Below are 27,483 nucleotides of genomic sequence, written 5' to 3' on the forward strand. Positions count from 1 at the left end.
AACTCGAGTGAGGTTTGGCTCGAGTTTCCCTAAATCACATACTTTACCTTATTGTATTGATTTGATTGATGTACTTGTTCTCTTGATTTATAGACAGCAGGTATTAGACGAGTAATCTTGTGACAGAAGTGCCTGATAGTGGTGGGATCGTCACGGACACATTGCACGATGTCACAAGATAGTGTATTGGCGATTGTGCCAAAGTCTGTCACCGGATGTTTGGCTATCGATGTGGATAGAATTATAACTTCTTCTATTACTGATGATCGATATTATATCGATGTGGATAGAATCGGAGCTTCTTCTATTACTGGTGATCGGTACCGTATCGATGTGGATAGAATCATAACTTCTTCTATTACTGGTGCTCGATATTATATCGATGTGGATAGAATCGGAGTTCTTTCTATTACTGGTGATCGATACTATACCGATGTGGATAGAATACGAGCTTCTTCTATTACTGGTGATCGATACCATATCGATCGATGTGGATAGAATTGGTATTTCTTCTATTACTGGTGATCGATACCCTATCGACGTGGATAGAACTGGAGTCTTTTCTATTACTGTTGGTCGATATGGGAATGCTAACTTCTGGAAACCGGGATCCCTAGACTAGGATTGAGTCTAGTCTAAAATGTGGAGTCAGAAGTCTAATTGTCGGTTTATATTGATTTATGTTGATTATGTTCCTGAGTGTGGTACATATCGATTTATGTTCCTGATGATGGTACATGTTTAGAATATGATTTATTCTTGATATGGATTTATATTATGATTTGAATACATGTTAGATATATCTGTTATATGCTTTTATATTGTTTTTATGATTGCATGTATACATGATTTATACTGAGAATATAATTCTCACCGGAGTTATCCGGCTGTTGTCTTGTTTGTATGTGTGCATGACAACAGGTGGGATAGGATCAGGGTCAAGAAGGGAACGAGGCTGAACTAGATAGCGTGGAGATCCGGGCTTCGAAGCAACTTAGGATTCAGCACTGATATATAGTTGAACCTAGGTGAATTCTTGTAGATAATACAAAATTTGTATAATTATGTTTAATATGTAATTTGAATTGAATTACATTACGTTTCCGCTTTGTATTTTAAAAAAAAAAAATTAGACCCTGTTTATTATAATTGTTTGAATTATTCCTAAAGATGATTAAGGAATTAATTAGCGTCCGGGTCCCCACAGAAATAATCCTAACATTCCATATGATAGGGACATAATACTTCATGGGACTGATGGGCATAAACACATAATAAAGCATTATAATGGGTTACCAATAATAAAAAGAAGCAGAAGAATAAAAGCAGCAAGAAGAAGAGTTATGGGAAGAAAAGCAGTGCATGTTGTCTTGCTCTATTGTTTACATCCAACAGTTGTTTTCTTCTGAAATTTTTTTAAGATAGTTTAATTTAATTTAATTTAGTTTTAATTAGCTTAATTTAAATTTATTCATTTAATTTAAATTTATAAATGTTAGAACAAAAACAATTCTGAAACGGTGAGAATGAAAGTAAAACAAATACATTCCGAAACGATGACAACAAATCCAATAGACAAAAATAAGTCATATTCAGTCATTAGATAATATAATAAATAACATATCAACCAAAGTTAATCTCAATCTTCATTTCGTTCAGGAAAAAAAAACAGCAGAGTCTGGGCTTTTGCCAAAATGGAAATGGATAATGTAATGGTTCTTCGACAAGGAAATCAAATCTCCACAAGGCAAGGTTGAACAGCAATCCGGAAGATGATATTCATGGATGAAGAAGTAAGTTTTCAGATAAATAGTAGAGGCAAAACAAATTCATACCAAAAAATTACTATGCCATTCTCCTTAAAAAATTGTTCTGTCATTCTTTATAAGCAAAATTTAGAGAAAAATATCATATTTTAATTTATTAGATGTATTATCTTATAATACTGATTTGCTCATGCTTTCTGTTCGAAGGGTACATTGATTCATGGTATAATATTTTCAAACATAATTCAACTATTTGAAGATCAAATGAGGATCAACAAGACTTGTATTATCTAAGACCCGATTGTCCAACCGATAAACAAAAAATACCCAAATGTGAATAAAAACATTGAATTGGTATTGCACAGAGGGACTAGGGGCGGCAAAATCAATCAAAGAATGTGAGGAAATCAAACTAGAGCAATTGATGGATAAGAATATTTATTTGAAACAGGTACAAGCAATATTACAACTCGGTATAAGGTTTCCAAAATAAATTTACATAAGATGATGTTACTAATTATAATATAAATATGTTCATGTAAATGAAATTATGTAGTACACATAAATATTAAAGTTTATTTCTTTTCTCACTAGAGATGCATTACTGCTTTAAGGCAACCATATGTGAGATTGAGAATAAATCAAAACCGTGCATGGTATGAAGCTTGTGCCAGTTGTCTCACAGCAATCATCAAAACAACGAAAAGAATAAGTTGTGTAAATTGCACAAAACAATATGTTCAAATTATGCAAAGGTATGAACCATATTCTCATATGTTGTAGGGATGTTAAAAAATTCTACTTATACTTTGATGCCACGTGAATTTCTATAGGTATCGTTTAACGCTGACAGTGCAAGATAATGACAAATCAGCAAGACTTACATTATTTGAAAATGTTGCCTCAGATTTCATTGGTTGCTCAGTGAATGAATATATTGAATTACTCAATAAGGTATACATAATTATAATTGTAAATCCTATTGTCAAGTTTCCAAATGTTTATTGTTAAAATTCCCATTGAAACTAGCTATATAATAACAGGAACTGGATGAGACAAAATTTCCCGTTGCTCTTGACAACTCAATCAAGGAAGAGCATGTAATTCTTTTCAAGATGGATAAAGAAATTGTTAAACAGAAAAAGGAACTGTCTATAGTAGTGGAAGGCTTCCAAAACCCGTTTCTAGATATCATTCGACACCAAACAGCCTGGAAAGCAAATGACGGCAGCCAGTTTCCAGGATCACAATAGGGAAAAAATAACAGATTCACCAAAAACTACAATTATGTTAGATGACGTACAAGTATCAAAGCATGCAACAGATGGAAGTTTTGAAATTGAAGTCCACAAGAAAATTGCTGCATTTATTCAAAGAAGAAGACGTGTATTGAAGCATAAGTTAAAGTGATTAGCTTGAATAAAAATCAATATTGGTAGTGATTAGCGTATAAGAGGAAAAATACTGAATAGTTCTTAGTTATTTGGCATCGGTGGTATTATATGAATGATTCCTTTTAAACAAATTTAGTGTATTTTTACATTAGTAGTATTACATCAATTATACTTTACAAAAAAATTTGTTTGTTTTCATTTGTATTTCTTCGTATATTATTCATGTGCAACACACGTGCTTTTTCCTAGTATATATAAAAGTAGAGAAAACTATTTTTGATATAAAAATTATGATTCGATTAATCAAACAATCAAAATTGAGTCGTATAAAATATAACAAATATGTTAACATCAATGAAGAAGGTTGTAGGACCCAGCGCTTACCGCTTTACCAAAAGCTATAGCTGGTGGTAATGGTGCAACTCAAATCTTTTAAACTGCACAGCAGCTCAAGCACCACGGTTCGGTTGCTCTACCAAGCAGGGACAATTATTGCATCCAACAATCTCCCTCTCAATAATTGCACTCCTTGCAATCAATGGAAATCGAACTCGTGACCTTGACTCTAATACCGGTCACATTTAAACAAAGTTCCCCCTAAATCAATGTAAATATTAAATGCGAAGATTGAAGATCAGAGGAAATAACATATGACTGTTGATATTCTTCCAATAGGAACACGCAGGAGGTGAAAACTCAAGTGACTCTTCAACTAGCCCGATGATAGTTATAAATACCTGCAAGGACACAAACAAAATCATTTCGTGTAAATTCATCAGAATCAAAATCAAATACCTATCCAGATGTTGAGGCTGATTCAGTCTTTGCCATGAGACACTTGATTTCTTCTTCATCACTTTCGCTGGAATGGCCATCTGAGTCAGAAGACTCAGAGCTAGAATCTGTCCATTTAGAAGCTTGTGCCCCTTCTTCTTTTGGTCATCCTTCTTAGGTTTCGGGCAATCAGCAATAAAATGTCCAATTTTTCCACAGTTGAAGTATGCCATATCACCAGGTGGTGAATCCTTCTTAAATTTTCGGTTTGGACTTTGGTATGCTCGGTGATTCTTCTTCATGAATCTTGAAAATTTCTTCACAAATAGGGACATTGCATCATTGCTGATTTGTTCAACAGTCTTGTCAGATGTGCTTTCAATAACAGCAGCAGGTGATACACTTGGAACAACTGTAGCAGTAGCAGTAGAAGTAGCTGCAAGAGCCTTGGTTGGTGGATTCAACAAGAGCTCTTCTCTACTTCTTAGTTCCAATTCAAACTCATGGGCTTTTAAATCTGCAAACAAGTCATGTAGCTCCAACTTGTTCAGATCTTTTGAAACTCTCATAGCCATTGTCTTGACATCTCATTCCCTGGGTAAAGCTCTCATCACCTTGAGTGCCACTTCTCTATTGCTAAGCTCCTTTCCCAAAGCTGCTAATTCATTTACCAAGCTGTTGAATCTCTCATCAAACTCACTTAGAGTTTCTCCAGCTTTCATCTTGAGATTTTCAAACTTTTGCATTGCCACAGACAGCTTGTTTTCCTTTGTCTGTTCATTTCCTTCACAAATTTGGATGAGTTTCTCCCAAATCTCTTTTGATGTAGGACACATTTTGATTTTGCTGAAGGTATTCTTATCAAGTATTTTATAGAGAATATCCTTCGCAACATTGTCTAGATTTGCTTTCTTCTTGTCCTCGCTTGTCCATTTATTTTGCTTTTCAAGCATTTGTGGTGCACCTTCAGTAACAACAATAGCTGTATTGGGCTTTAGAATTTTCAAGGGATTTGTGATGACAAACCACATATCATCGTCTTGGGCTGCAAGATGAGATTGCATCCTGATCTTCCAATAATCGAAATCCTCCTTTGAGAACATAGGGACTTTGCTGAAATGTGCCGTTTCTGTTGTAGATTTTCAGAACAAGAATAACCCGCTCTGATACCACTTGTTGGGCCGAGCGCTTACCGCTTTACCAAAAGCTATAGCTGGTGGTAATAGTGCAACTCAAATATTTTAAACTGCACAGCAGCTCAAGCACCACGGTTCGATCGCTCTACCAGGCAAGTACAATTATTACACCCAACAAAGTTGGTGAGATCTGAAGGTGATTAATTAAGAATTTTTAGGCTATATTATGCCTTGTGTTCGTTCATAAATAAATGAATGAATATATATAAATATGATAAAAAAAATATTATTTATCGGTTGTTCATAACTGGATTTAGTGTGTTTCTTTTATTTAATAAGATTTGTTGATATTGTTTTAATGTAGTTTAATTTGAAATGTGAGATTATAATTAATCAGAGTAATAAAATAATATTGTATTTGGTTGAACTATTGGTTTATTTTTAGTGACTCTAATTATTGTGTAGTTGAAATTTTCATTTTAACGAAAAATTTTGTAAATTCACTACAAGAAAAATACAAATCAACAACGCACCTACGAGAACCGTTCTCGTAGGTGCGTTTTAAAGCAAAATACAACGATTTTATATAAAAATCGTTGTCTTTTGAGGGTAAAAGACAACGATTTTTAGGGTCAATGACAACGGTTCTATAAAACTGTTGTCTTTGAATGTTGTCAAAAACAACGGTTTATAGAACCGTTGTCTATTAGCGTGTTTTTTGGACAATCGACAACGGTTTTCTAAAACTGTTGTTGATTAGTGTGATTTTAACAACTTATTTAGCTACGTTTTTTGAAACCGTCTCTAATTTAAAAATAGCAACGGTTTTGCTTAAATTTAGCGACGATTTTACTTAAATTAGCGACGGTTTACTTAAATTTAGCAACGGTTTAAAGTAAAATCGTCGCATGTTTTTAAATTAGCGACGGTTTAACAAGAAATCGTCGCAAATTGTCTATAAATATCTGCGGTTCATTTTAACACACACTACTTCACAAAACTTAAAATTTTTCTCTCTTACACGATTATACCACTTCACAACATTTAAAATTTTTCTTCTTACATGATTTTAGTTTCGATTTAGGGTAAAATTTTTCGCTTTAATTTGTGGTAAATTTTTTAAGTGTTGGTTAAGATCATGAATATTGTTAGCCTATTCAAATTGTAAGTTTTTTTAGATTTATTAAATTATTAAAAGTAATTTTTTTTATTTTACTGAAAATATTAGCGACGAAAATCATGAACCAACCGCCGCTAATTTTAGCGACGGTTTATTGAACTGTCGCTAATTAGCGATGGTTTTGCATAATCCGTCGCTAATTAGCGACGATTTTTGAGTTTTTCAAAAACCGTCGCAAATGAAAACCGTCGCAAATTGTAGCTACAACAACGGATAAAAACCGTTGTCTTTGAGCGCATCCTTTAACCACAGGGGCTTTAACAACGTTTTTAAAATACCTACGACACCGTTGTCGTAGGGTCGTAGGCCTTTTTTTGTAGTGATTAAATAGTAAATAATTTGACTCTCTATATATAACAAACTTATCGAATAAGTAGAGTAAATTTATTATCAACTTTTCAAAGTCTACAGCCCAAAACTTATATTTTCAAAGTCTACAGCACAAATTAAAGCCCAAAAATTCTCCATATATACCATTTCAAGGAAATTAGAGCTGTTGAAATGGTAGTAAGTGTTTTTGTGTTAATTACAGCCGTTAATGGCTTAACATAGTCATGACCTGAAAATTAAAATAATGAACAAGGTAAACTTTTTGTGAACCCACCTAAAATCTATAATAGTTAAAAATCTTGCATTGATTTAAAAGGGGTTATTATTTAAGAATACGATCACACACAAAAAATCATATCAGATCGTATCACATGTCAATTTTTTAGACAGAACTTCAACAAGACTCGACTTATTTGAAAAAAAAATTTATTTTCCACTACATATATGAAATAGTCAACTCATCTCACTTCAATAAATCCATGAGATAGTCTCACGTGAGACATACTCATTTGATTATTACATTTGCGGATTTGCACATGTTGAAATCATAATGATTTCATTTACAAAATACACGGGACATACCAAGGGAATACAAATATGTGCTAATAGCTATCCGACCAACTATGTCATCATAGTAAGTATCATATGGAAATCAAGCGCACACAACAACTATTTAGCATTTAAAATTTAAACATCAATTACAATCATTATTTACTCATTGATCGTGTGTAATTATATTAATTAATTTCGTTATTGGTTTCACCCTACTAAAACAAATTTCTCACTGGGTTTTATCTAAAAATCACGAGTCTCACACGCAAATTTAAATTATAAATAAATCTATCCATTTCTTAGAAAGTCCGCTGCCAATGGCGACCAGCGGGATAAAAAAAACATAAATTTTCTATATTTTTGAATTAAATTCGTTTCATTAGTCATTGGTTCAGACTTAATAAATATTTTGTCCACTTTGGTGTTCTTGAATGGTATTTGGAAAATAGGTAGTCATATAAATCACTTGAGTCGTCATTAACGGTTTAGTGATATAAAAATCTACAATAAAAAAGAGATTTCAGTTCAAACCCCCCCTTAAAATAATAATAATGAATTTTTTAAGTTCTCTTACTTGTTTAATTTTAGGTTATTTGTCTATTAATTTTCAGATTTTTGTTTTAGTACTTTAACTTTTAATTTTCGGTTATTTTGATTCAACTGTTTACGTGGCATCTGACAAGTTAGCAATTTTCGATGTTTTATCAGTAATTTTCATGGTCACGTCAACAGTTGGACAAAAATAGTCGAAAATTAAAAGTTAGTGTATCAAAATTAAATTAAAATCTGAAAATTTAATGGATCAAAATCTAAATTAGTAGACAAAAAAAAAATTTATTCTCACTCGTAACAAAGTAAAATCAATCGTTAATTTTCCTCCAAATTTCTCAAGAAAGTGATTCGTTCACCAATCAACCACCCTTCATTTTATAACTATATCGAGTCTCAAAAATACATTGCAATCATTAACCATTGGTACAAAATGTATGTTGGATCCCGGCATTCAATAAAGTATAGTCTCTTTTTTTGACTCATAGATGTGATCTTCTTAAGTAATGAATTGCGAGATTTAAATTCAAGATTACTATTTAACCAAAATCCAATACCATATTTGAACACGTCTAATGTCAAATGTTAGAAAAATTTACTAATGACAAAATAAAATTGTTGCAAATAATATTATATATATTAAATTAATAATTTTTTTATATCTAATATATTAAAGAATATTGCACACATCATTCACGAGATTCACGATCAAATCGAGCTGTGACTATACCAGATATGATTTCATATCGTGATTCATGGGTTAGTCTGGATTAGTTTATGTTATCCTCATGGATAGTACCACAATCCTCGATCTAACGACTGCAAAGAGACCATAAACTAATTAGGAATGCTTTTGAGACATGTAGATTTTCTAAGAAAATACTGATTATTCTTGGTTACTAGTTGAATTAATTTTTTGAGAATTATATCTAAGGAATAGTGATTCGAAGAACGCGATAATCTTTAGAAGTATGAAAATGTATAATTTGGGATTTTAGGTTTTGATGGAAAGGTAAAGTTGATTATGAGAATTGATTTTGGGTTAATAAACTTAAAATTATTGAAATTTATATTACAGAAAACCTATATGTATCCCACTTAATATGGGGTTTGCTTAGGCCTGATCACAAATCTAGAGTATCGGTTCAGACCATTTGGATAAGATTCTACTTTCGGTTTTTTAACGGTGTTGATTCCGATTCTTACATTTATGGTTAAGGTTTACCCAATTTGAACAAAAATTTATTACTTTAAATTTAAACAATAAAAAGGAAAATGATAATGATAAAATATGTTAGACGATGAAAGTAATTGTTGAACAATTATATTAGTAAATTTTAGTTATATTTAGTTTTCATTGAATAGAAATGAAAATAAGCAGGATTTATTTTCAAATAGTCAATTAAGTAGGATTTATTTTCAATTCCATTTATTTCCTCCACTTGCATATTTTCTCTTTTAACATTTGTTCAAGACTTCAATTGTTCTCTGTTCTGTGTAAGCTTCAAATAATCTCAAATACACACAACTGTGACTTTTGAGCTAACAAAGTCGACTAAGCCTTGTACACCACAAAGTCGACTTCAACTGCGGCCAGCCTCCTCCTGCCCTTTCGGATTTCCGACAGGTCAAGACGTCGTGTGTATATATATATATGGAGATCGATCTCGATGGGTATAGGTCTAAGATTAGTACTCAATCATTTTACGTATATTATATTCTGGGATCATGTATTAGAACTCAATTTCATTTTATTTATTCCATTTGCTTAAATCTGTCCAGTCTTCTTATCCATTTTCAAGCTAACCAATATTGACTAGTTACTTTCATTCATTAATTTTTTATTTTTATTTTTGTTATTTTCTGATTTCTGTGGCAAATACCTATATATACAATATTCTTTATACGGATACTTCTCATCCATCAACACATAATACGGAATATTTCACCCTATACGTGGGGGCACTGCCCCACGTGTAGATCCAGGGTCCAGATTTAACCACAAGTACACGAGATCCACTAATTTTTTTTAAAACCACAAATGTGACTAAATCTGGACCATCTAAATCCTGTGAGGCACCCCACAGATAGGATCGAACGAACCCACATAATACACACAATTAATTTAAAAAAGGAACAAGTGTGATGGGAAAGTTTAAGATTATACATTCCATTTTTATTCTTTGCTCATTATTGCTTTTGACGTATAATTCATATGTCTACGGCAAAACCGAAATGCCTAAAGCCGCTGAGCCTGTAGAGAAGTGGTTCAAAAAGCTTAAGAAATCGACCACGCCGAAATTCAAGATCGTTGAGTTCTACGTTCAAGACATCGTGAGCGGCGAAGGACAGACTGTGTTTCCAGTAGGGAAAGCCAACATTTCTTTCAGTTCGCCTACAAATTTTGGCATAGTAGTTGTTGCGGATGATCGTGTGACCGTGGGACGTGATCCTAAGTCCCCGACGCTTGGCAGAGGACAAGGGATTGCCGCGTTGGCAGATTTGGCTGACAGAGTCTTGTACCTGAATGTTATTTTTTACTTCACTGAAGGGAGGTATAAGGGAAGCTCTGTCGCCGTATTGGGACGGGATCCGATGTTGGTGAATTCCCGCGAGCTATCTATAACTGGTGGTACCGGAGCTTTTCGATCGGCGCGTGGAGTAACTGAGATAATCAATTGTTCACCTTATAGTCCCACTGGCTATACTTGTTTGAAATACGTTCTGTATTTTTCTCTGTTTTAGTTCCATTCGAGTCATGTTATGGTTTGTGAGGAGTGTAATAAATTCTCCAATAATATATATATATATTATATATATATATATATATATATATATTGCGATTCTATTAAAGAAACAGATATCCAACGAAAAGTACATTTTCTGAATTTGAGAAAATTAATTATTACATAGACTATTTGTAATTATTATTTTAATTCAGTAATTATTTTATAAAGATAAGCAACATATATATAATTATTTCTGCTTGCATTGAATATACAATTACGAACGGCTAGAGATGTAATCGAGTCGAGCTGAGCCGAACTCTTGAATGTTTTAGCTTGATTTGTTTATAATTGAGCCGAGCTCGAGCTTTTTTAATAAATATATTCATGGCTCACGAGCTTATTCAAGCTTTTATCGAACCTAAACGAGCTCAATAAATATGAATTGTACATTTAAATATTCATTAAATTTATTAAAAGATAAATTATACAATTAGAAAAAAATATAATATTCTTATTAAAATTTGTCAATTTATTATAATAAATAAATTTAATAGATTTTTCTATATACTTCATAATTAATGTGTTAAATCAATAAATTAAATATCAAAATTATTATTTTTCATCTAAGATATTACTTATGAATTTACTAACGAACATGTTCACGATCTAATGAGCCGAATATTGTCGAGCTTGAACTTGGTTCGTTTATCTTAACGAGCCTAATTAAACGAGCTCAATCGAGCTTTTATCGAATCGAGCTTCGAATAGCTCACAAACGGTTTGGTTCATTTACATCTCTACGTATGGCCGGCTAAATTAAATAAAGATTTATTTACGCTTCAATTTGATCCAACAAAAAATGATTAAAAATAACATCATTCGTGATAAAATTAAGGTAATGGGAGATAAAACCAAAGCAAACATTGAAGATCATAGTTTACGCTAACTCTTTATTGATTTCTCCTTGGTTTTACTAATAAATCTGGTTCTAACTTTCATCTCATCAAAACAAATTTATTTTACTCTCTTTTTTTTTAAAGATAAATACAATTCCTACAAAATATAAAATTAAATAAATTAATTTATCAATCCATTTGTAGATATAATCTAATTGTATGATCGAGTATTTGCTGATAGACCAACAGTTATAATCATCAGTAATATAATTCCAATCTTTTAAATTATACACTAATCCAAACTTTCATATATTTATTTCTGATCTCCTACAAGAGTCAATTATTACACTTACAGCAATGTTTAAAAAGACATGAGCAAGGATAAGATGACTGTTGTCGGCAGAGGTGGAGCTAGGCTCCCTTGATGGTTTCCAAAAAAAAAAAAAAAATTGTATCAAAATAATTAAATAAAGGATTAAAAAGCAAAAAATTTAAATCTTTATTGAATTTCACCCCTTAAATTTTAAAAATTTATAAATCACTTAAATTTTATTTAAAAACACGAGCCTTACATCATTAACGATTTAAAGACCAGGTTTATACATAAAATCATATATTATTAATTACCCTTGCTAACGTTTTTTTTTAAAACAAAAGTTATCTCGACGATTTTTATCGTGTGGAAAAATAATAAAATAGTATACTGTGAATATATTAATAAAACTAATTTAATTATTATGATGTTCATTATGACAATAAATCGTGGAAAATACAAGATAACAGAATAAAAAAGAATATTAATATTTTAATAGTTATTCGCTATTGTCGAACTTTCATACGTGGAGTTCCAATTTTCAGTCTTCTACGTAATCTTCTTACATAAAAAAACCTAATAAACATAATATAGATGGTCCACTTCGGTGTTCTTGACTTGTATTTTTTTAAAATCGTGGCCGTAGAATGTAAAATCCAGCAACAACAACTCATAATTTTCCCAAGAAATTACCTCTATAAATCACCAGACCCTTCATCTATGTAGTCACAGCAAGCTGTTTGAGTATAACATTTGATACTAATCAATCAAAAGTTGAGCAATGGGAAAGCTTGACATAAGCAAGAGTTTCTTGATTTTCTCACTTGTCTATGTCGCAGCCATCTCGGGAGCCTTTGCCAAAACCGATGCATCCAAAGGCCCTGAACCCGTAGATAAGTGGTTCGCCGGTCTAAAGAAATCGATGGTGCCGAAGTTTAAATTCATCGAAATTTACATCCAAGATATTCGAGGAGTCGCCAACCAAACAGTGTGGTTAGTGGCAGAGTCCAACATCAGTTCCACTTCACCGACATTTTTCGGCCAGGTCTATCTTGCTGACAATATATTAACCACAACGCCCAAGTTCGAATCGACGAGACTAGGGCGGGCTCAGGGGTTCGGTGCTTTCTCTGACTTGGAAGTACCAGCTTTGTTTTATAGCTGGAACCTCGTGTTCACGAGTGGCAAGTACCAAGGGAGCACGCTGTCTGTTTCAGGGAGAAACCAAGTATTGGATTATTCGAGTGAGTACTCTATCGTTGGTGGCACCGGATATTTCAGGATGGCCAGTGGAGTTGCCATTGGGGCAAACTTTTCACCTAGGGATGCTCGTGGAATCGCTGTCCTCAAATACTCTCTCTATTTCACTCATTATTGAATCTGATTCACAAAAAAAGTGGTTTAGTGTTTGATTTTGAAAATGTTGTTTGAAAATATGTTTCGATTGTTTGATGTTGGTAATAAAGTGTTCAATTGAAAGTTCACATGTGACTTGTCGGATTGTGATTTTTGTTGCTGACAAGAGTTCAACTCTTCGTTATTACTATCCTAATGAAGTTCACAATTCACAAACATGGACAGCATGTTTTCCAAGATGCAACGCCTATTGATTTGAAAGAGTGTCACTCAATATTCAAAGTCCAGTGAACTCTGAAAATATTTTTAAGAATGTTTAGTTTTGCGCCCGTGAGAAAACTCTCGATTTAAATTTTGCGCTTTTTTCAATTTTAATAATTTTTAATCAGAGTGCTGATACGTCTACAATGTATGAATTCACGTATCATTTTCAATGTCATATTATCACTCCGATAAAAAAATATTAAAATCGAAAAAAAATAATGGTTGACAACATAATAAAATTTTCCCATTTTTGATTAAATTGAAATTGAATACGAAAGAGATTGAGAGATGAGAAGAGAAAGGCCTTTGATTTTTCTTTTTCTGAATCGGTGGGCTTCAAAACTGAAGAGGCACGCATTCAAATTCGAGTGACACCATTTTTCACAGAGCGATTTTCATGTAAGCATGCGTCTGTTGGAGCGGAGTAACGGAACGGCTGCAGCCGTCGTTTCACTCCCTTTATCAGCCTTCTATGGCCAATCGCCCACCGTTACGGCATCTTCTGTCCTTCAACAGGTTTGTTGTTTCCTCCTCCTGAATCTCTCTCGCACACACGAACCACGAACGAACAATGGGCTTTCTTGTTTCGTCTTCTTCGATGAATCATTGTTTTGATGATTTAATGGACTTTGATTTTGCTTCTGCATTTGTAGAAACGGGAAAGGGCATGCCTACATTTTCCTGGAGTGTCTAATTATAGAAATCTGAAATGATCAACGGAGGCTTCCGCTATTTCCTACCTTTTAAACACACACACACAAGCAGTCCAAGAATGCTATTTCCTACCTTTTAAACACACACACACAAGCAGTCCAAGAATCAAGGTGACCCATTGAAGGGGATGAATCAATGGTCGATGCACAGATGATTTTTTTTTTCAAAATTTATGCATCACATCTAGTAGATCCTCGGCCATTCGATGCACGAACTCGACCACCCTTTCATTTCAAATTTATTCTTTTTTTCCCGGTCCATATTGATTCCGATTTTCCATAAGATGAGCAGAGTTGAAAGAGTCACGCAACAGGAAGATGAAAGGAGTTGCAGTGGAATCTGCAGAACCAAGCCATCAAACAAACCTTTTCAATCGTCAAGACCAAAACTTTGCTACTCCAGACCCCTTCCCAAATGCTCCACCTTTCATTAGCGGCAGCAATTTGAACGTTCAACCGATTCTAAATGCAGCCGCACCATTCAAATCCTTCACATCTATGTTAGCCTTTGCAGTAGAGGACGGTGGTACCTCTAATCCAGCAGATTCGAAACACTGTAGCAAAGAACTGGATCTAGTAATTCAATCCCATGTATGGAATGATTTATCTTGATTGACTTTTCATTGTCAGATTTTTCAAGCTTGTAACTAAATTTTTGTGCTGTAGGGTGAAACTCTGAGGCGACAAATTAAGGGTATAATGGAGAAGAACCAACACTCAATCCATTATGCAGTTGAGGAAAGAGTAGAAAAGAAACTCAAAGAGATGGAATCCGACATAAGTAGAAAGAGGGGGGAAATGCAGAGCTGGAGAAGAAAGCTCAGCATTACAAGGCCGAGGCACAAATGCTGCACAGAAGAGTGATGCACCTGGAGCAAATGGCTATGTCTCTTAAAGAGGGCTTGGAGAATGCCACGTCGGCACGTCGGCACGGAGAGAATGTGCAGGAAGATGGTGAGTCATCGTACGTGGATACGGAACAGGCAGGGCTGGTCATATGGCCTTGCCGCCACATTTGCCTCTGCTCGGGCTGCGATGCTGTCACCAAGTCATGCCCTTTTTGCCGGTCAGTTAAAACCACAAGTGTGAAAGTTAATCTCCCTCTAGAATAGGAATGATTCATTTCTACAACAAGATCATTTATATTATTGTTCATTAAAACTTAAGCCAAGTTCTTGGTTTTGTGTTAAATAGACAGATAGTCATATTACTAAACTTTACCTTGTTCTATGCATTTCACAAAACAAATAACTCAAAAGAAACACAAAAATAAAAACAATGCAGAACAAATAAACCAATCCAATCACGAAGGTGTGTGTATATATATATTTGATTAAGGTAATTACGCACAAAATTGTTTACCCTTGTCGGGTTATGTATAACATTACAACATATAAAGAAAGATTTGACATCATCTATGAGTAAGAGCCGAATTACCGAGAAGGATAAATATCGGAATTAAGCCCAAACTCTCTTTCGGGAAATGAGATCGGATGTTTTTATCTCATCTATTTTAGCAGCAACAATGAAATCATTCATGCTCAGACCTCCTGCAAGATATAGAAACTACGACCATCAAAAACAGATCCAATACATGTAACAAAATTATATATTTAACCAGATGATCGATCTTTCTATTTTTGATTGTTTCAAGCTCATACCAATAGACGAAGTCCACAGTTCAGCTCTAACTTGATTAGGATCCTCTATACGAAGAGTAGGAACGAGCCCTGTCGATTCTATTGCACGGTTAATCCGGCTGATGAGTACTTCTGCACAGTTTGAATCTCTCACTTTCCACAAACATTGCAGCCTTAAAGACCCTTCTTCATGTACAAGTCTCCAACCAACAACCTACATGACAATTTCAAAAAAAAAAAAAAAATTGAACCTTCAGATTTTAATGTGGTGAAGATATGTGCTTGAGTAATTGGAGGCGAGTAAAATGGTGAAAAACTCATTTTCCAAATACACCTTTACTACATGAAATAATTTCCCAAATAAATGGGACATAACCAATTTAAGAAAATTGAGCAGGCAAATAAGAACTAGAGAACTAAAAATATATTCAGATTTCAGAGTACATGCAAACTCAATAGCCACAGAATCAAGAAAATTATAATATTGGCAAAGTGCAGAACCCATCTGAATAATAATAACTTTGAAAATTCTATTAACTCAGAGCAAAAGAAATCGAATTTCATGCATAATTTATCCCCAAAAAAATCAAAACTTTAGCAAAATTGTACACCAAAGCTAGATTTTTTAAGTCGGTGAAAGGGCTAAGAACCTTGAACAGCAGCTGCTTGGCTTCATATTCTGACAAGGGCTGCTGAATTTGAGAAGCTGAAACGCATTCTTGCTGAGCCAAAGACAGAGCCGAAGCATTTGGGATCAAAATCTTGTGCTCCGTGCTGGGATACCCAAGCACTTTTTCCCCGAAATTGCTCTCTATTTCTTGCGGAAACGGGTCCCTCGCTCCAAAATCACCCGTCGAGTCTGTTCCCGCTGCTTGGATTTTGAATGGATATTGGGGGTTGACGAATGGGAGGGAGGTTTGGGGGTACTTTGGTGGGTTTTTAGGAAGACGAAGAAGGGGAGACAAGAGTGAGCATTGAGGGGAAGCCATTGAGGGGAGAGTGAGGTTCATAGTTCCAGGTCCAGAAAGAAAGATGTTTGGATATGGTTTTTTAAATAGATAATATAAAAATTAAAAAAGGTCCTGAGGGGACCGGGTTTTTTCCCGGTTCCTCTTTTTTTTTTTTTTTTTGTTAAATAAGTATTTTTTTAACAATGATGATCCATATTTATATTATTTAAAGTTTAAAATCAAAATACTTAGTGGTATCTAATAATATTGTTTTGACTCCAATTAATTTATATGTATATTTATAATTATCATGAGATACTAGCACCACAATCGCATTGTATGTTTATATGGTCGATTTTTTTAAACTGTTTTTTGTTAGTTTTGTCAACTTTGGAAATTAGTTCGGGGAGGTAATTAGTTCATGGAGCTTATGATTAATTTTATAATTTTATTTTTTTATGTTGTTATAACATGCAGTTGCATGTCTTCGGTGCACAGTGGGTAAACCACCGATTAACGCAATAGCATGTGAACCAAGCTAGTTAAGTAAATCGTATTGAACAAACTTTGTGTGACGGACTCCCCTTAGAAAATGTTGGTAGGGGAAGTCTAACTTCTGACCAATTGTCAAGTAATCACTTACTCTACTAATTCGAAAAACTCATTGAGACAATAGTTTTGTAATTTGTTGTAGAACAAGACATTTATATATTATAGAATCGAGCAATATGATAGTTACCAAGATTGATATGGATTAGTAATAATTTAACAATTGATCATGGGTAATATGAGAATCATCAAAACTTGATAGGGATCTAATGACAAATAAACATATTGGTCATATCAAGAGATCATACATATTATATATATCTATACTTCTATATTATTTTATTAAATTTGAGATCCTTAGATTAACTATTTTAGAGGACACCAAAACAATACTAGTGAGAAAACAAAACCAAATTCCTTGACACTCCAAGAAATTAAAAATGCATCAAAGTCTGTGACTCAATCACACAAAGTCTTCAACATTAAAAATATTCTTCAGTAATCTCTGTAAAAGGACTATGCACTAAGTCCACGAAAAATCACGCAGAGATCATACACGAGAAAGCTCACGAAGACACAAAAGAACACTCTTCATGCAACCCCACGAAAATCTTTTCTCTCTCAAAATTTCTTTTCTCTCAAAAGCACATTCTCTCTCCAAGAACTCTTATGTACGGCTGCAAGGCTATTCATACTTATATCCATTGCTTGACCTAAAAGTTATTCCATAAAGAGTCCTACAAAAAATAGAAAAAATATTTTCATTAGTTATAAAACAATTTCAAACAAAGATAAAATATATTGGAGATAAAAAACATATTAAAAACAAATCATATAATATCTATAGATAAATCAATCAAGATCTTATCATCTAGAAATAAATCAAACAAAATATTATAATCTAGAAATAAATCAAATAAAATCCTTTAGTCTAGAAAGGCAAAATCTTAAATTGATATTATCAATTTAACAAAATAATAAAAGAATAAAATATTCCTTTCAATATCCCCATTTTTGCCTTGCTGGACAAAACATCCAAAAATGATAATCTTGGTAAGCATCGCAATCAGTTAAGCTCCCCCTGCGTTAGAGTGTATCTCCCCCTGAGTTAAAGTTCATCTCCCCCTGAATTAAACATGTTAGAGCACTGGTGTTGTTGACAGTTTTGTCAACACCATCATTAGAACACCTGAAAACATAAGAAAAATTACGAAGGAGAAATTCATTAATCACGCAAATAGATATAAGAGCAACTCAAAAACAACATTAAAGACTGAGTATAAGTATTCATCCTTTATCTTCTTATGTGTCATTTTTGGTTCTCCTACTCCCCCTTTTTGGCCAGAATGTAAGCCAACTTTCAAAAGCACCATCTACTCAGCCACTTGTAGAATATGAGAGAAAGTTATAAAGGTATATCAGGAGTTATACACAAAAACGCACAAAGAAATCACGAGAGTAAAAAAAATTGCAAGGGTAAATGAGAACAAGCAAGAGTAATTACCAAAATCAAACAGTAAAATTGATTCAAACTCGTGTTACGATGATTTCAAAAGAATATCCAGTAAAACTCACTGTCGATTATAACTCACTAACACAAGTATACACATAAATTCAAAATCTAGGTAATCAAGGTTTTTATCAACTGTCATAGGTCAACACTGATATGTCACTGCACATGATGAATTCACGAAACAAAAATCAATATGCATGTCCTAAATATGCCTCCAATATGATGAATTATCAAAATGTCAGGCAGTGTATAAACTGTGCTGTGTCAGAACTTGGTGTTAGCAACACCTCCTGGCAACACCACTGAGTTTTATTCAAACTTCCATAAAATTTTATTTTGATTCATAAATGGTAGCTCCCACACTAGAAGAACGGTCTTCAATGGACTCCCCTAGGTAGCTTTTTCCATTATTATTTTTACTTAGAAGTGGTAGTTGCCACACTAGAAGAACGGTCTTCAATGGACTCCTCTAGGTAGCTTTTTCCATTTTCTTCTAAACAACTTATTTCATTTACTTCTTTTCTGTTGTTCTCCTTATGCTCACATTTTCCAAGTCACTTTTTCACATTTGACAAGATCACGATTTCCATGAATATCCTCAACTACTTGATGCCTTGTATTGAGCATAATTTATTTCTCAACATTTGATTGGAAGTATGAACACTCAGATAGTACCTTTCAGAAATTGCCTTCACTGTTCAGACATTACACAAATAAATAGGATGATTATGATTATGCAGTATGCCTAACATCCTAAAAATAGACATGCAAAAATAGTGTTGTCACCGGTGTTGGCAACACCAAAGACAACATGTGTGTGAGATTATTGTACGCACATGATGAGAGACTTCCGAAGATTGAAATATCTCTCAAAGTCCAAAGGTTTCGTGAATATATCAGCCAGTTGATTCTCAGCCCTAACAAATTCCAGTCGAATTATGCCTTTTTCAACCAAATCTCGAATAAAGTGACATCTTATGTCTATGTGTTTTGTTCGAGAGTGTTTAACATAATTCTTAGAAATGTCTATAACACTTGAGTTGTCACAATATACCATCATGAAATTACTTAACTTGTAATCCAAGAAAGAAATTTAGTTCTCCTACCATGCTCATTTCGAACTGTGATGACATGCAATCCACAAAGTTATTCACAAGTATTTCAGATGAAGAACCAAACATAATATCATTTACATATACTTGACAGATCAAAATATCATGTTTCAGTTTTTGAATGAAAAGGGTTTTGTCAACCTCACCTGGTTTGAAGCCCAAGTTTATCAGATAGTCAGCTAACATACCGTACCAAGCCCGTGGAGCCTGTTTCAGTTCGTAGAGGGCCTTTTTTAGTTTGTAGACATGGTCCAAGTTGTGAGGGTCTTCAAATCCCTTCGGTTGACAGACATAGGCTTCTTCATTTAAAATGCCATTCAAGAAAGCACTTTTCACATTCATTTGAAACAATTTGATACGCTTATGACAAGCAACAGCAAGCAGCAGTCGGACTGACTCAATATACCCTTGAGCTACCAACCGAGTTTTATTTCGAATAATGTTAGCGGATTCATCTGTTTTATTTTTGAAAATCCATTTTGTTCCAATAACATTGGTATTCGAAGGTCTAGGAACTAAATCACATACATCATTGCGCACAAATCGTTCAAGTTTTTCATGCATTGCATTGACCCATAATTCGTCTTTTAATGCATTGTTAATGTTCTTGGGTTCAATGTGTGAGACACAAAACACGAGTGACTTACTTGGGAAAACGTGGAGCTCATGCAGATTAGTCCAATCATCTTTCGGTAGTCAACCTTCTCTTTTTTCCTAGTTTGCACACCTTCACGTAGTTCACCAATGATTTGTGATGATGGGTGATTATTCTGAATTTTGCTGGGAATTTCTTTTCCACCATTGACTACCACATCATCATCAACATCGTTATCATTATCCACAGTTTCTGTTCGGTTCAGAGGCGGTGTTGTGCTTGGTGTTGCTTCACTGGTCTCAACATCAGACTCAACACTGTTTCTGGTCAGTGCCTCACTTATATCCAGCAATTCTTCTACATCATCCTCCGGTGTTTTAACTGTCAGATCTGCAAGATCATCAAACACAACGTTAATTGATTTCATTATAGTCCTAGTTCTCAGATTAAATACACGATAAGCACGACCATTAGTAGAATATCCAGGAAAAAGACATTTATCACTTTTGGAATCAAATTTAGCTAGATGATCTCTATCATTCAACACATAACCTACACATCCAAAAATATGAAAATATTTAAGGTTTGGTTTTCTTCCCGTGATAATCTTATATGAGGTCATTGTAGAACCACTCCTTAAATAAACACGGTTGGAAATGTGACATGCTGTATTTAAAGCTTCGGCCCAAAAACATTTTGACACATTCTTAGAACTAAGCATGACCCGAGCCATTTCTCGAAAGGTTCGATTTTTCCTTTCAGCTATGCCGATTTTTTGAGGGGTCTTCGGAGATGAATATTCATGAGTGATACTTTTCTTATGGCACAAAGAAATAAAATGAGAATTTTCGAACTCCTCACCATGATCGGTTCTTATTTTAACCACCCTCATATCATACAGATTTGTTATCCTAGCATGCAATTTCTTAAAAGCATCAAAAGTATCAGATTTTTCTCTAAGAAACTTACCCAAGTAAAATGCGAAAAATCATCAACACAAACAAACGAATATTTCTTACCACCCAAGCTCTCAACTTCCATCGGACCCATTAGATCCATATGCAAGAGTTCAAGGCACCGTGTTGTCCCAAAATGTTGCAACACCGGGTTCGCAACACGAGTTTGTTTACCTTTCTGACACGGTCCACAGACATATGAGTTACCTGAACTTAAATTTGGCATACCTCTCACATCATCAAACTTACACAGATTCTTCAAAGTTTTGAAGCTCACATGTCCCAATTTTTGATGCCATAGGTCTAAATCACTCACCTTGGCACTTCGACAACAATCACCTTCTCCCAATTGATAGCAATTGTCAGCAGAACGAGTACCAGACATCACACAAACATTGGCATCATTAAAAACTTCACAATTATTTTTATTGAACTTAACATGTAAATTATCGTCACAAAGTTGACTTATGCTTATTAAGTTTGAGTTGAGTCCTTCAACGTGTAGAACATTATGAAGTTCAGGAAGTCCGTCAACATTCAGGGTTCCTTTGCCTACAATTCTTCCTTTGGCACCACCACCATAGGTTACATGCCCACTTTTTACTTCAACATAATCCGTGAGGTGTTCTTTAGATCCAGTCATGTGGTGTGAGCACCCACTGTCAAAGTACCATGCACCTGCAATGTTAGTTTTTAAAGAAGTATAAATGACATTGCAATGAATAACACCTTTTGGTACCCAAACTTTCTTCACATGAGGTTTCTTGACTGTTGTGTTGCGCCTGGTGTTGGGCAACACCAGATTTGAATGCCAGTTCATATAGTCATTTCTCAATTTAAAACAGAAAGGTTTGATGTGACCTGGATTATAACAGTAGTGGCAAATAAAATGTCGCTTTCTTTGCTTTGATTTAGAAGTTGACACTGGCTTCTTGATTTGTGACATCTTCACTGGCTGGTCAACTTTCAAATGAGAAGAGGAAGCTCTGTTTTGTTTCAGCAATCGTTCCGAGGCTTACTTTGAGATCGGCAAAGTCTTCATGGGAGGTTTCACATGTTCATATGTGCTTTCAATATATACAAGACCAGTTCTGTTGTCCTTTCCCATAGTTAGCATTGAGTCAAGTTTTGATGAACTTGAGCTGAATTTAGCAATAGTCTTTGTGGCCTTCTCAAGATCATCCTTGACTTTGCACAGTTCGAGGTCCTTCTTATTCAACAAGACTTCCAGTCGAGACATGCTACTCTTTAACTCAGTATTTTCCTTGGTGAGGATCAAATTTATTTTATTTCTTTTGATCCAATCTTCGTATAGCTCTTCATACTTAGCCTGCACACTTTCAAATGTGAGTTCATCAGAATCAGTATCCTGGATTTCATGATTACCTGAGTCATTGTGAGATTAGCATTGAGACACAAGAATTTTGAAGTGGTGTTGCGGCCCGGTGTTGCAACACTAGAGGCAACACCGTGCGGGTTGACTTGCAGCCAGCATTTTTCCTTCAAAACAGCAGTGTTTGTAGACAGTACGTCCATTAGGATTCTGTTAAATTTCCTGAAAAAAAAAACAACAATAAACCAGAATCAATCACTTAGTGTATCAAACGTTGGCTCTGATACCACTTGAAAAAGATGTTGGTCATAAACGTACATGAAATTAAAATATTAATTATAATGTGTGTATCAGAAGTTATTGTTGTGCTCTGGTGATGTCAACACGATGGCACACTGCACACAACACAGCAGCGGAAATTTATTTTTACACATACGTAAACTTTAATGAATAAATATCGGGTTTAAATTATGCACAAGCACGAATACTTGTGCGATGCCTCATGGCAAAAAATTCACTAGAAAAATTATGTAAATCGTTTACACCAAAACAATACTAGTGAGAAAACAAAACCAAATTCCTTGACACTCCAAGGAACTAAAAATGCATCAAAACAAACCACATAAAGACTAGATGCATAAAACAAAAAGTGTGTTGCTTAAAACCAAACAAAGACACTCTTCGATCAACACTCTGCGTCAGTGTTGTTCTTGAGTGTTGGCAACACAATCGGCAACACGGCAAATTCTGTGACTCAATCACACAAATTTTTCAACATTAAAAATATTCTTCAGTAATCTCTGTAAAAGAACTATGTACTAAATCCACGAAAAACCACGCAGAGATCACATACGAAAAAGCTCACGAAGACACAAAAGAACACTCTTCATGCAACCCCACGAAAATCTTTTCTCTCAAAAGCACATTCTCTCTCCAAGAACTCTTATGTACGGCTGCAAGGCTATTCATACTTATATCCATGGCTTGACCTAAAAGTTATTCCATAAAGAGTCCTACAAAAAATAGAAAAAATATTTTCATTAGTTATAAAACAATTTCAAAAAAAGATAAAATATCTTGGAGATAAAAATCATATTAAAAACAAATCCTATAATATCTATAGATAAATCAATCAAGATCTTATCATCTAGAAATAAATCAAACAAAATATTATAATCTAGAAATAAATCAAATAAAATCTTTTAGTCTAGAAAGTCAAAATCTTAAATTGATATTATCAATTTAACAAAATAATAAAGGAATAAATATTCCTTTCAGTTATATATATATATATATATATATATATATATATATATATATTTTTTTTGTTTTTGTAAAAAAATCCGAATTTATATATTGTTTTTTTAAAAAAAATCCGAATTTAAAGTGAGTTTTTCTTTTAAGATTAACTATCCAGAGGGGCTTTTAAATAAATAATAAAAAAATTAACAAAATATGAAAAAAAAAAATTAATATTCTTTCAAAAATTGTATATATTTATATATATATTTTATATATAAGCTTTTGCTTCTATGTTTTTAACTCTGAAATAGATAAATTTTACTACCATATCCAGATAAATAACTCGCATCATCCACTTTTTTATATTCACCGGATAAATCTTTGTTCTGACGCACCTGAATATATCCTTATCTATACACACTCATCCCATAATTCTATATTTTAGTACAATAGTAAGAATTCTTTTATATTTAAGTACTGTAATCTAACAGTTTATATTTTAAAATTAATTTCTAAATTTGTATTATAAATCAAATAATTATTTACGAAAGATGATTTGCGAATAAAATACATGCATGTGATCAGATATATATGTATATATATTTGTATGAAAAGTTTATGTAATGGGTTTCTGATAATTCTGCATAATTTTTTTCGTTGATTTTTTTATATAAAATTCTATAAAGTGCATTCTTAAGTAATTTTTTCCAGTTTTCTATTTTTACATCATTTTATCTGAAGTATAAACTAAAATACAGGGTGAGGTGATGAATGAAACCTTTGAAAAATTACTGAAGGGAAAATACAGATATTGAATTTTTTTTATTTGTATTTATATTTAATTAATAATGGAGACTATTAAAAATATAAATAGAAAGTTTTTTCCATTTCAAGAACGATCGATAAAAAAAAAAGTAAAAGATAAAAGAGTACCCGATTTAAGTCATTCATGACAATTACAAAATATAAATTAAAAAGTTAAAAAAAAAAATGCCCCAAATAACTAAAATACAAAGAAAATAAAAAAGGAGAAAAGTTTTTGGAATGGACGCAATTGTCTGAGCAAAAAACTCACAGTGAAAATGGCTTTGCGTAGACATCAAATTGTTCATTAGCACTGAGCTGTGGTTCCTGCAAGCAAACATAATCAAAATAAAATAAAAAAATTCCAAGTAAAATTTTAAAGTTATCTCGTCCCACGAGTTAAACGTTGCATACCTGAGTAAGTCCAATGCTAGGCGCACTCGCACCAGATAAAAGCATCGAAAGTAAACTCGACGCGGAACCTCCGCCCAAGTCGCTGTCGGTTTTCCGAATAGTGGACCTCATGGCGGTTAAAATGCTCCCATAGGTAGTACCTTGTCCTCGTTCGATTGCTTGGATGAAAGCATATGTCATTACACCAGTAGAGGTCACTTTTGATAGTAACTACATATTGTTCCACATTGTATCAATTTTGAGTTAATTTTTAACATAATACGTAGTTTCCCAAGATTAGAAGAAAAGTATTAGAAATTAATGAAGCTTGTGATGGGAGCTTACGGCTGTATCCGCGGATGTTTGATCATCATCACAACCGCTAAACGAAATGGCTTGGCCTCCGCTGGTGCCTTTCCATGTCCCGTTTCGTGGGCGATGGTCTTCCCATGTGTAACGCCCGTTCCTGCGCAAACCAAGGATGATAGCATGAACAAGGGGTGAAGTGAGCCTGCTCGAGCTCGAATTCGATTGATCAAACTCAGCTTTCGGTAGAGCATATATCACAAGTTATTAGAAATAAAAAGTTCAAATCACTAACCTGTCCATTCTACAAAGATAGGGCAGATCCAACACCGTCCCGCTATGACACGAATCTATGATCGCGTGAAGCTTGACTCCCGTAGGAAGCGGGCGGACTAGTGTTGCATTAACTTCATTGTCGACAATCGATCCCTGGATCTCGAAATCCAAGGGGCAGAGCGTCTCATCGTATCCATCGAGTTCGTCTCCGGTGTAGTTCCTCTGCTGGCCACCATGTCCAGAGTAATGGAACACGAGTGAATCCCCGGGTTGGCAACCTTGGACCAGCCAAAACATGGCCATCCTAATGTTATGTTTTGTTGGGATTCTGGTCGGATCAGTTTCCTCTTCTGCAAATATGGAATGAGATGACATTTAATTTTCACAAGTTTGGATTTCAAATGATAAATTTTATTTAACAATGGATTTGAAATGACTCAATAATTAGAAATTTGAAAATATTTTGGTTTAGTAATATTTGACAAAATTCACAAATAGACAAATGTATAATCAAAATTACAAAAATTTCTGAAAAATATACATATATTGTTAAGTCATCAACAATAATAATATTTTATTTTCCCAACTCAATCTTTTTTTTTTTTTACAATTTTTCCTTTTAAAATCAAATGTTATTGCCTGAATTCTACAAAGGATTAAAAAAGCGACAATTGAACATTTCTTCTCATTTTGTAGCATTGACCGATCAAATATATATATATATATATATATATATATATTGCAAAAACACAACTTGCTTCTCCATCCTCACCAATAGCAGAAATATTTGTTTGACAATTGAATATCTAATTCCACGCATGATTCGCATTAACATGTTCCATAATATAGACTGGAAAATTAATTATAACTTCAATTAAAGCCACCAGTTTATGAAAAATTTAAGGAGGTCAGAACATGCCACGTTCAATAAATTTTATAAATTTATAAGAAAAATTACGATAGATAGAGGATTGGGGTTGTAATCGAACCAAGATAATCTAATATTTCTGGAGTTCAAGTATTTGTTTTATCGTTTCTTTCAATTTCATTATCGAACTGAACTCGAGCTCGAATAGAATGTTAATAATTTCTCAATTCAATAATTTGTTCTAAGTTTCTAACTACCATTTCTCATGGCAAGTGGATATAAGTAAATTGGTAGGATGCTTAGACTTTGCTTATTCAAGGTTGACTTGACTTCTAAAGTCAACCATAACTAAGGAAACTCTATCAAGAAATTGCAAAGCCGAATTCCCACGTTGATCCAGAATGAGATCGAGGGATAGAACACGCAGAATTCGGAGAAAATGAAGAAGACGGAAAAGGAAAATATATTACCTGTAAGCAAGATAATGGAGGATTCGGGGAACATGAACTTGGAGACCAGCATATGTTTCATGCATTTGGCGTCGTTAATGCATCCCTTAAGCTCGCTCTTGGTGTTTTTGTAAGCGATCCCGATGATCACCGCCTTCTTCCGGCCATGAGCGGGAGGGGGAAGGCCTGGTGGAGCGTGGTTGTACGGCGACGGTGGGGGGTAGTAGTTGTTGTAGCCGTTGAAGGAGGGGGTGTTTTGGAGATAGCTAGGTTGCGGCGGAGCAGGTGCTATTTGGGTGATGGCCTGGCAGATGACGCAGCGGATGGAGGTGGCGCCCGGCGGCAGCTGGAGGGGCGTGCGGCAGTTGGAGCAGTTCACTAGCATTAACATTTTTATTGGTTCGATGGAGAGATGTGAGTGAAATTACGAAGAAATTGAATCTATAATTATATACGGGTGAAAGGGAATATGGTGAACTTTTAACACCCTATGTTAATAGTCTTCTTTAAATAATTTAGTTGACCGGAGTGCAAATTCCAAATCT

At 34.0% G+C, this 27,483-nt stretch overlaps 4 protein-coding genes and 1 long non-coding RNA gene across 6 annotated transcripts; 3 read left to right on the forward strand and 2 right to left on the reverse strand.

Annotated features, from left to right (window-relative positions):
• Positions 1–2,346: 2,346 nt before the first annotated feature.
• On the forward strand, positions 2,347–2,902 carry LOC142517615 (uncharacterized). Its single transcript, XR_012813342.1, has 3 exons — positions 2,347–2,521; positions 2,600–2,720; positions 2,810–2,902. It is a non-coding gene; the product is annotated as an uncharacterized LOC142517615 (long non-coding RNA).
• A 7,014-nt stretch (positions 2,903–9,916) lies between these two features.
• Positions 9,917–10,426, forward strand: LOC142556922 (dirigent protein 2-like). The gene has a single exon (XM_075668411.1). It carries the CDS (start codon positions 9,917–9,919, stop codon positions 10,424–10,426), a length of 510 nt encoding a protein of 169 aa, XP_075524526.1.
• A 1,974-nt stretch (positions 10,427–12,400) lies between these two features.
• Positions 12,401–12,997, forward strand: LOC142556923 (dirigent protein 22-like). The gene has a single exon (XM_075668412.1). The coding sequence runs from the start codon at positions 12,401–12,403 to the stop codon at positions 12,995–12,997; it is 597 nt and encodes a 198-aa protein (XP_075524527.1).
• Positions 12,998–15,128: 2,131 nt separating this feature from the next.
• On the reverse strand, positions 15,129–16,624 carry LOC142539219 (putative pterin-4-alpha-carbinolamine dehydratase, chloroplastic). 2 transcript variants are annotated; one of them, XM_075644518.1, is made up of 4 exons: positions 16,243–16,624; positions 15,614–15,806; positions 15,370–15,502; positions 15,129–15,236 (listed from the first exon to the last, which is right to left on the reverse strand). In XM_075644518.1, the coding sequence occupies exons 1-3, from the start codon at positions 16,600–16,602 to the stop codon at positions 15,411–15,413; spliced, it is 645 nt and encodes a 214-aa protein (XP_075500633.1). In that variant the 5' UTR covers positions 16,603–16,624; the 3' UTR covers positions 15,129–15,236; positions 15,370–15,410. The 2 variants fall into 2 exon arrangements, with proteins under 2 accessions (XP_075500633.1, XP_075500625.1); XM_075644510.1 differs by lacking the exon at positions 15,129–15,236 and having other exon boundaries at positions 15,243–15,502.
• Positions 16,625–24,792: 8,168 nt separating this feature from the next.
• On the reverse strand, positions 24,793–27,396 carry LOC142517621 (metacaspase-1-like). Its single transcript, XM_075619942.1, has 5 exons — positions 26,960–27,396; positions 25,641–25,971; positions 25,385–25,505; positions 25,061–25,270; positions 24,793–24,973 (listed from the first exon to the last, which is right to left on the reverse strand). The coding sequence occupies exons 1-5, from the start codon at positions 27,327–27,329 to the stop codon at positions 24,914–24,916; spliced, it is 1,092 nt and encodes a 363-aa protein (XP_075476057.1). The 5' UTR covers positions 27,330–27,396; the 3' UTR covers positions 24,793–24,913.
• Positions 27,397–27,483: the final 87 nt, after the last annotated feature.

The sequence above is a fragment of the Primulina tabacum genome, chromosome 1 (genome assembly GCF_025594145.1).
Source record: "Primulina tabacum isolate GXHZ01 chromosome 1, ASM2559414v2, whole genome shotgun sequence".
Lineage (NCBI taxonomy): Eukaryota > Viridiplantae > Streptophyta > Magnoliopsida > Lamiales > Gesneriaceae > Primulina > Primulina tabacum.

What these genes read in the sequence shown, in the direction of transcription:
- LOC142556922 (XM_075668411.1), top strand. Translation starts at nt 9,917, where the DNA reads ATGCCTAAAGCCGCTGAGCCTGTAGAGAAGTGGTTCAAAAAGCTTAAG.
- LOC142556923 (XM_075668412.1), top strand. Translation starts at nt 12,401, where the DNA reads ATGGGAAAGCTTGACATAAGCAAGAGTTTCTTGATTTTCTCACTTGTC.
- LOC142539219 (XM_075644518.1), bottom strand. Translation starts at nt 16,602, where the DNA reads ATGAACCTCACTCTCCCCTCAATGGCTTCCCCTCAATGCTCACTCTTG. An exon ending in CCAAGCAGCTGCTGTTCAAG is followed by an intron (nt 15,807 to 16,242) that starts GTTCTTAGCCCT and finishes ATTGTCATGTAG; the next exon opens with GTTGTTGGTTGGAGACTTGT. An exon ending in ACTGTGGACTTCGTCTATTG is followed by an intron (nt 15,503 to 15,613) that starts GTATGAGCTTGA and finishes TATATCTTGCAG; the next exon opens with GAGGTCTGAGCATGAATGAT.
- LOC142517621 (XM_075619942.1), bottom strand. Translation starts at nt 27,329, where the DNA reads ATGTTAATGCTAGTGAACTGCTCCAACTGCCGCACGCCCCTCCAGCTG. An exon ending in TATCTTTGTAGAATGGACAG is followed by an intron (nt 25,506 to 25,640) that starts GTTAGTGATTTG and finishes TGGTTTGCGCAG; the next exon opens with GAACGGGCGTTACACATGGG. An exon ending in AAACATCCGCGGATACAGCC is followed by an intron (nt 25,271 to 25,384) that starts GTAAGCTCCCAT and finishes AACAATATGTAG; the next exon opens with TTACTATCAAAAGTGACCTC.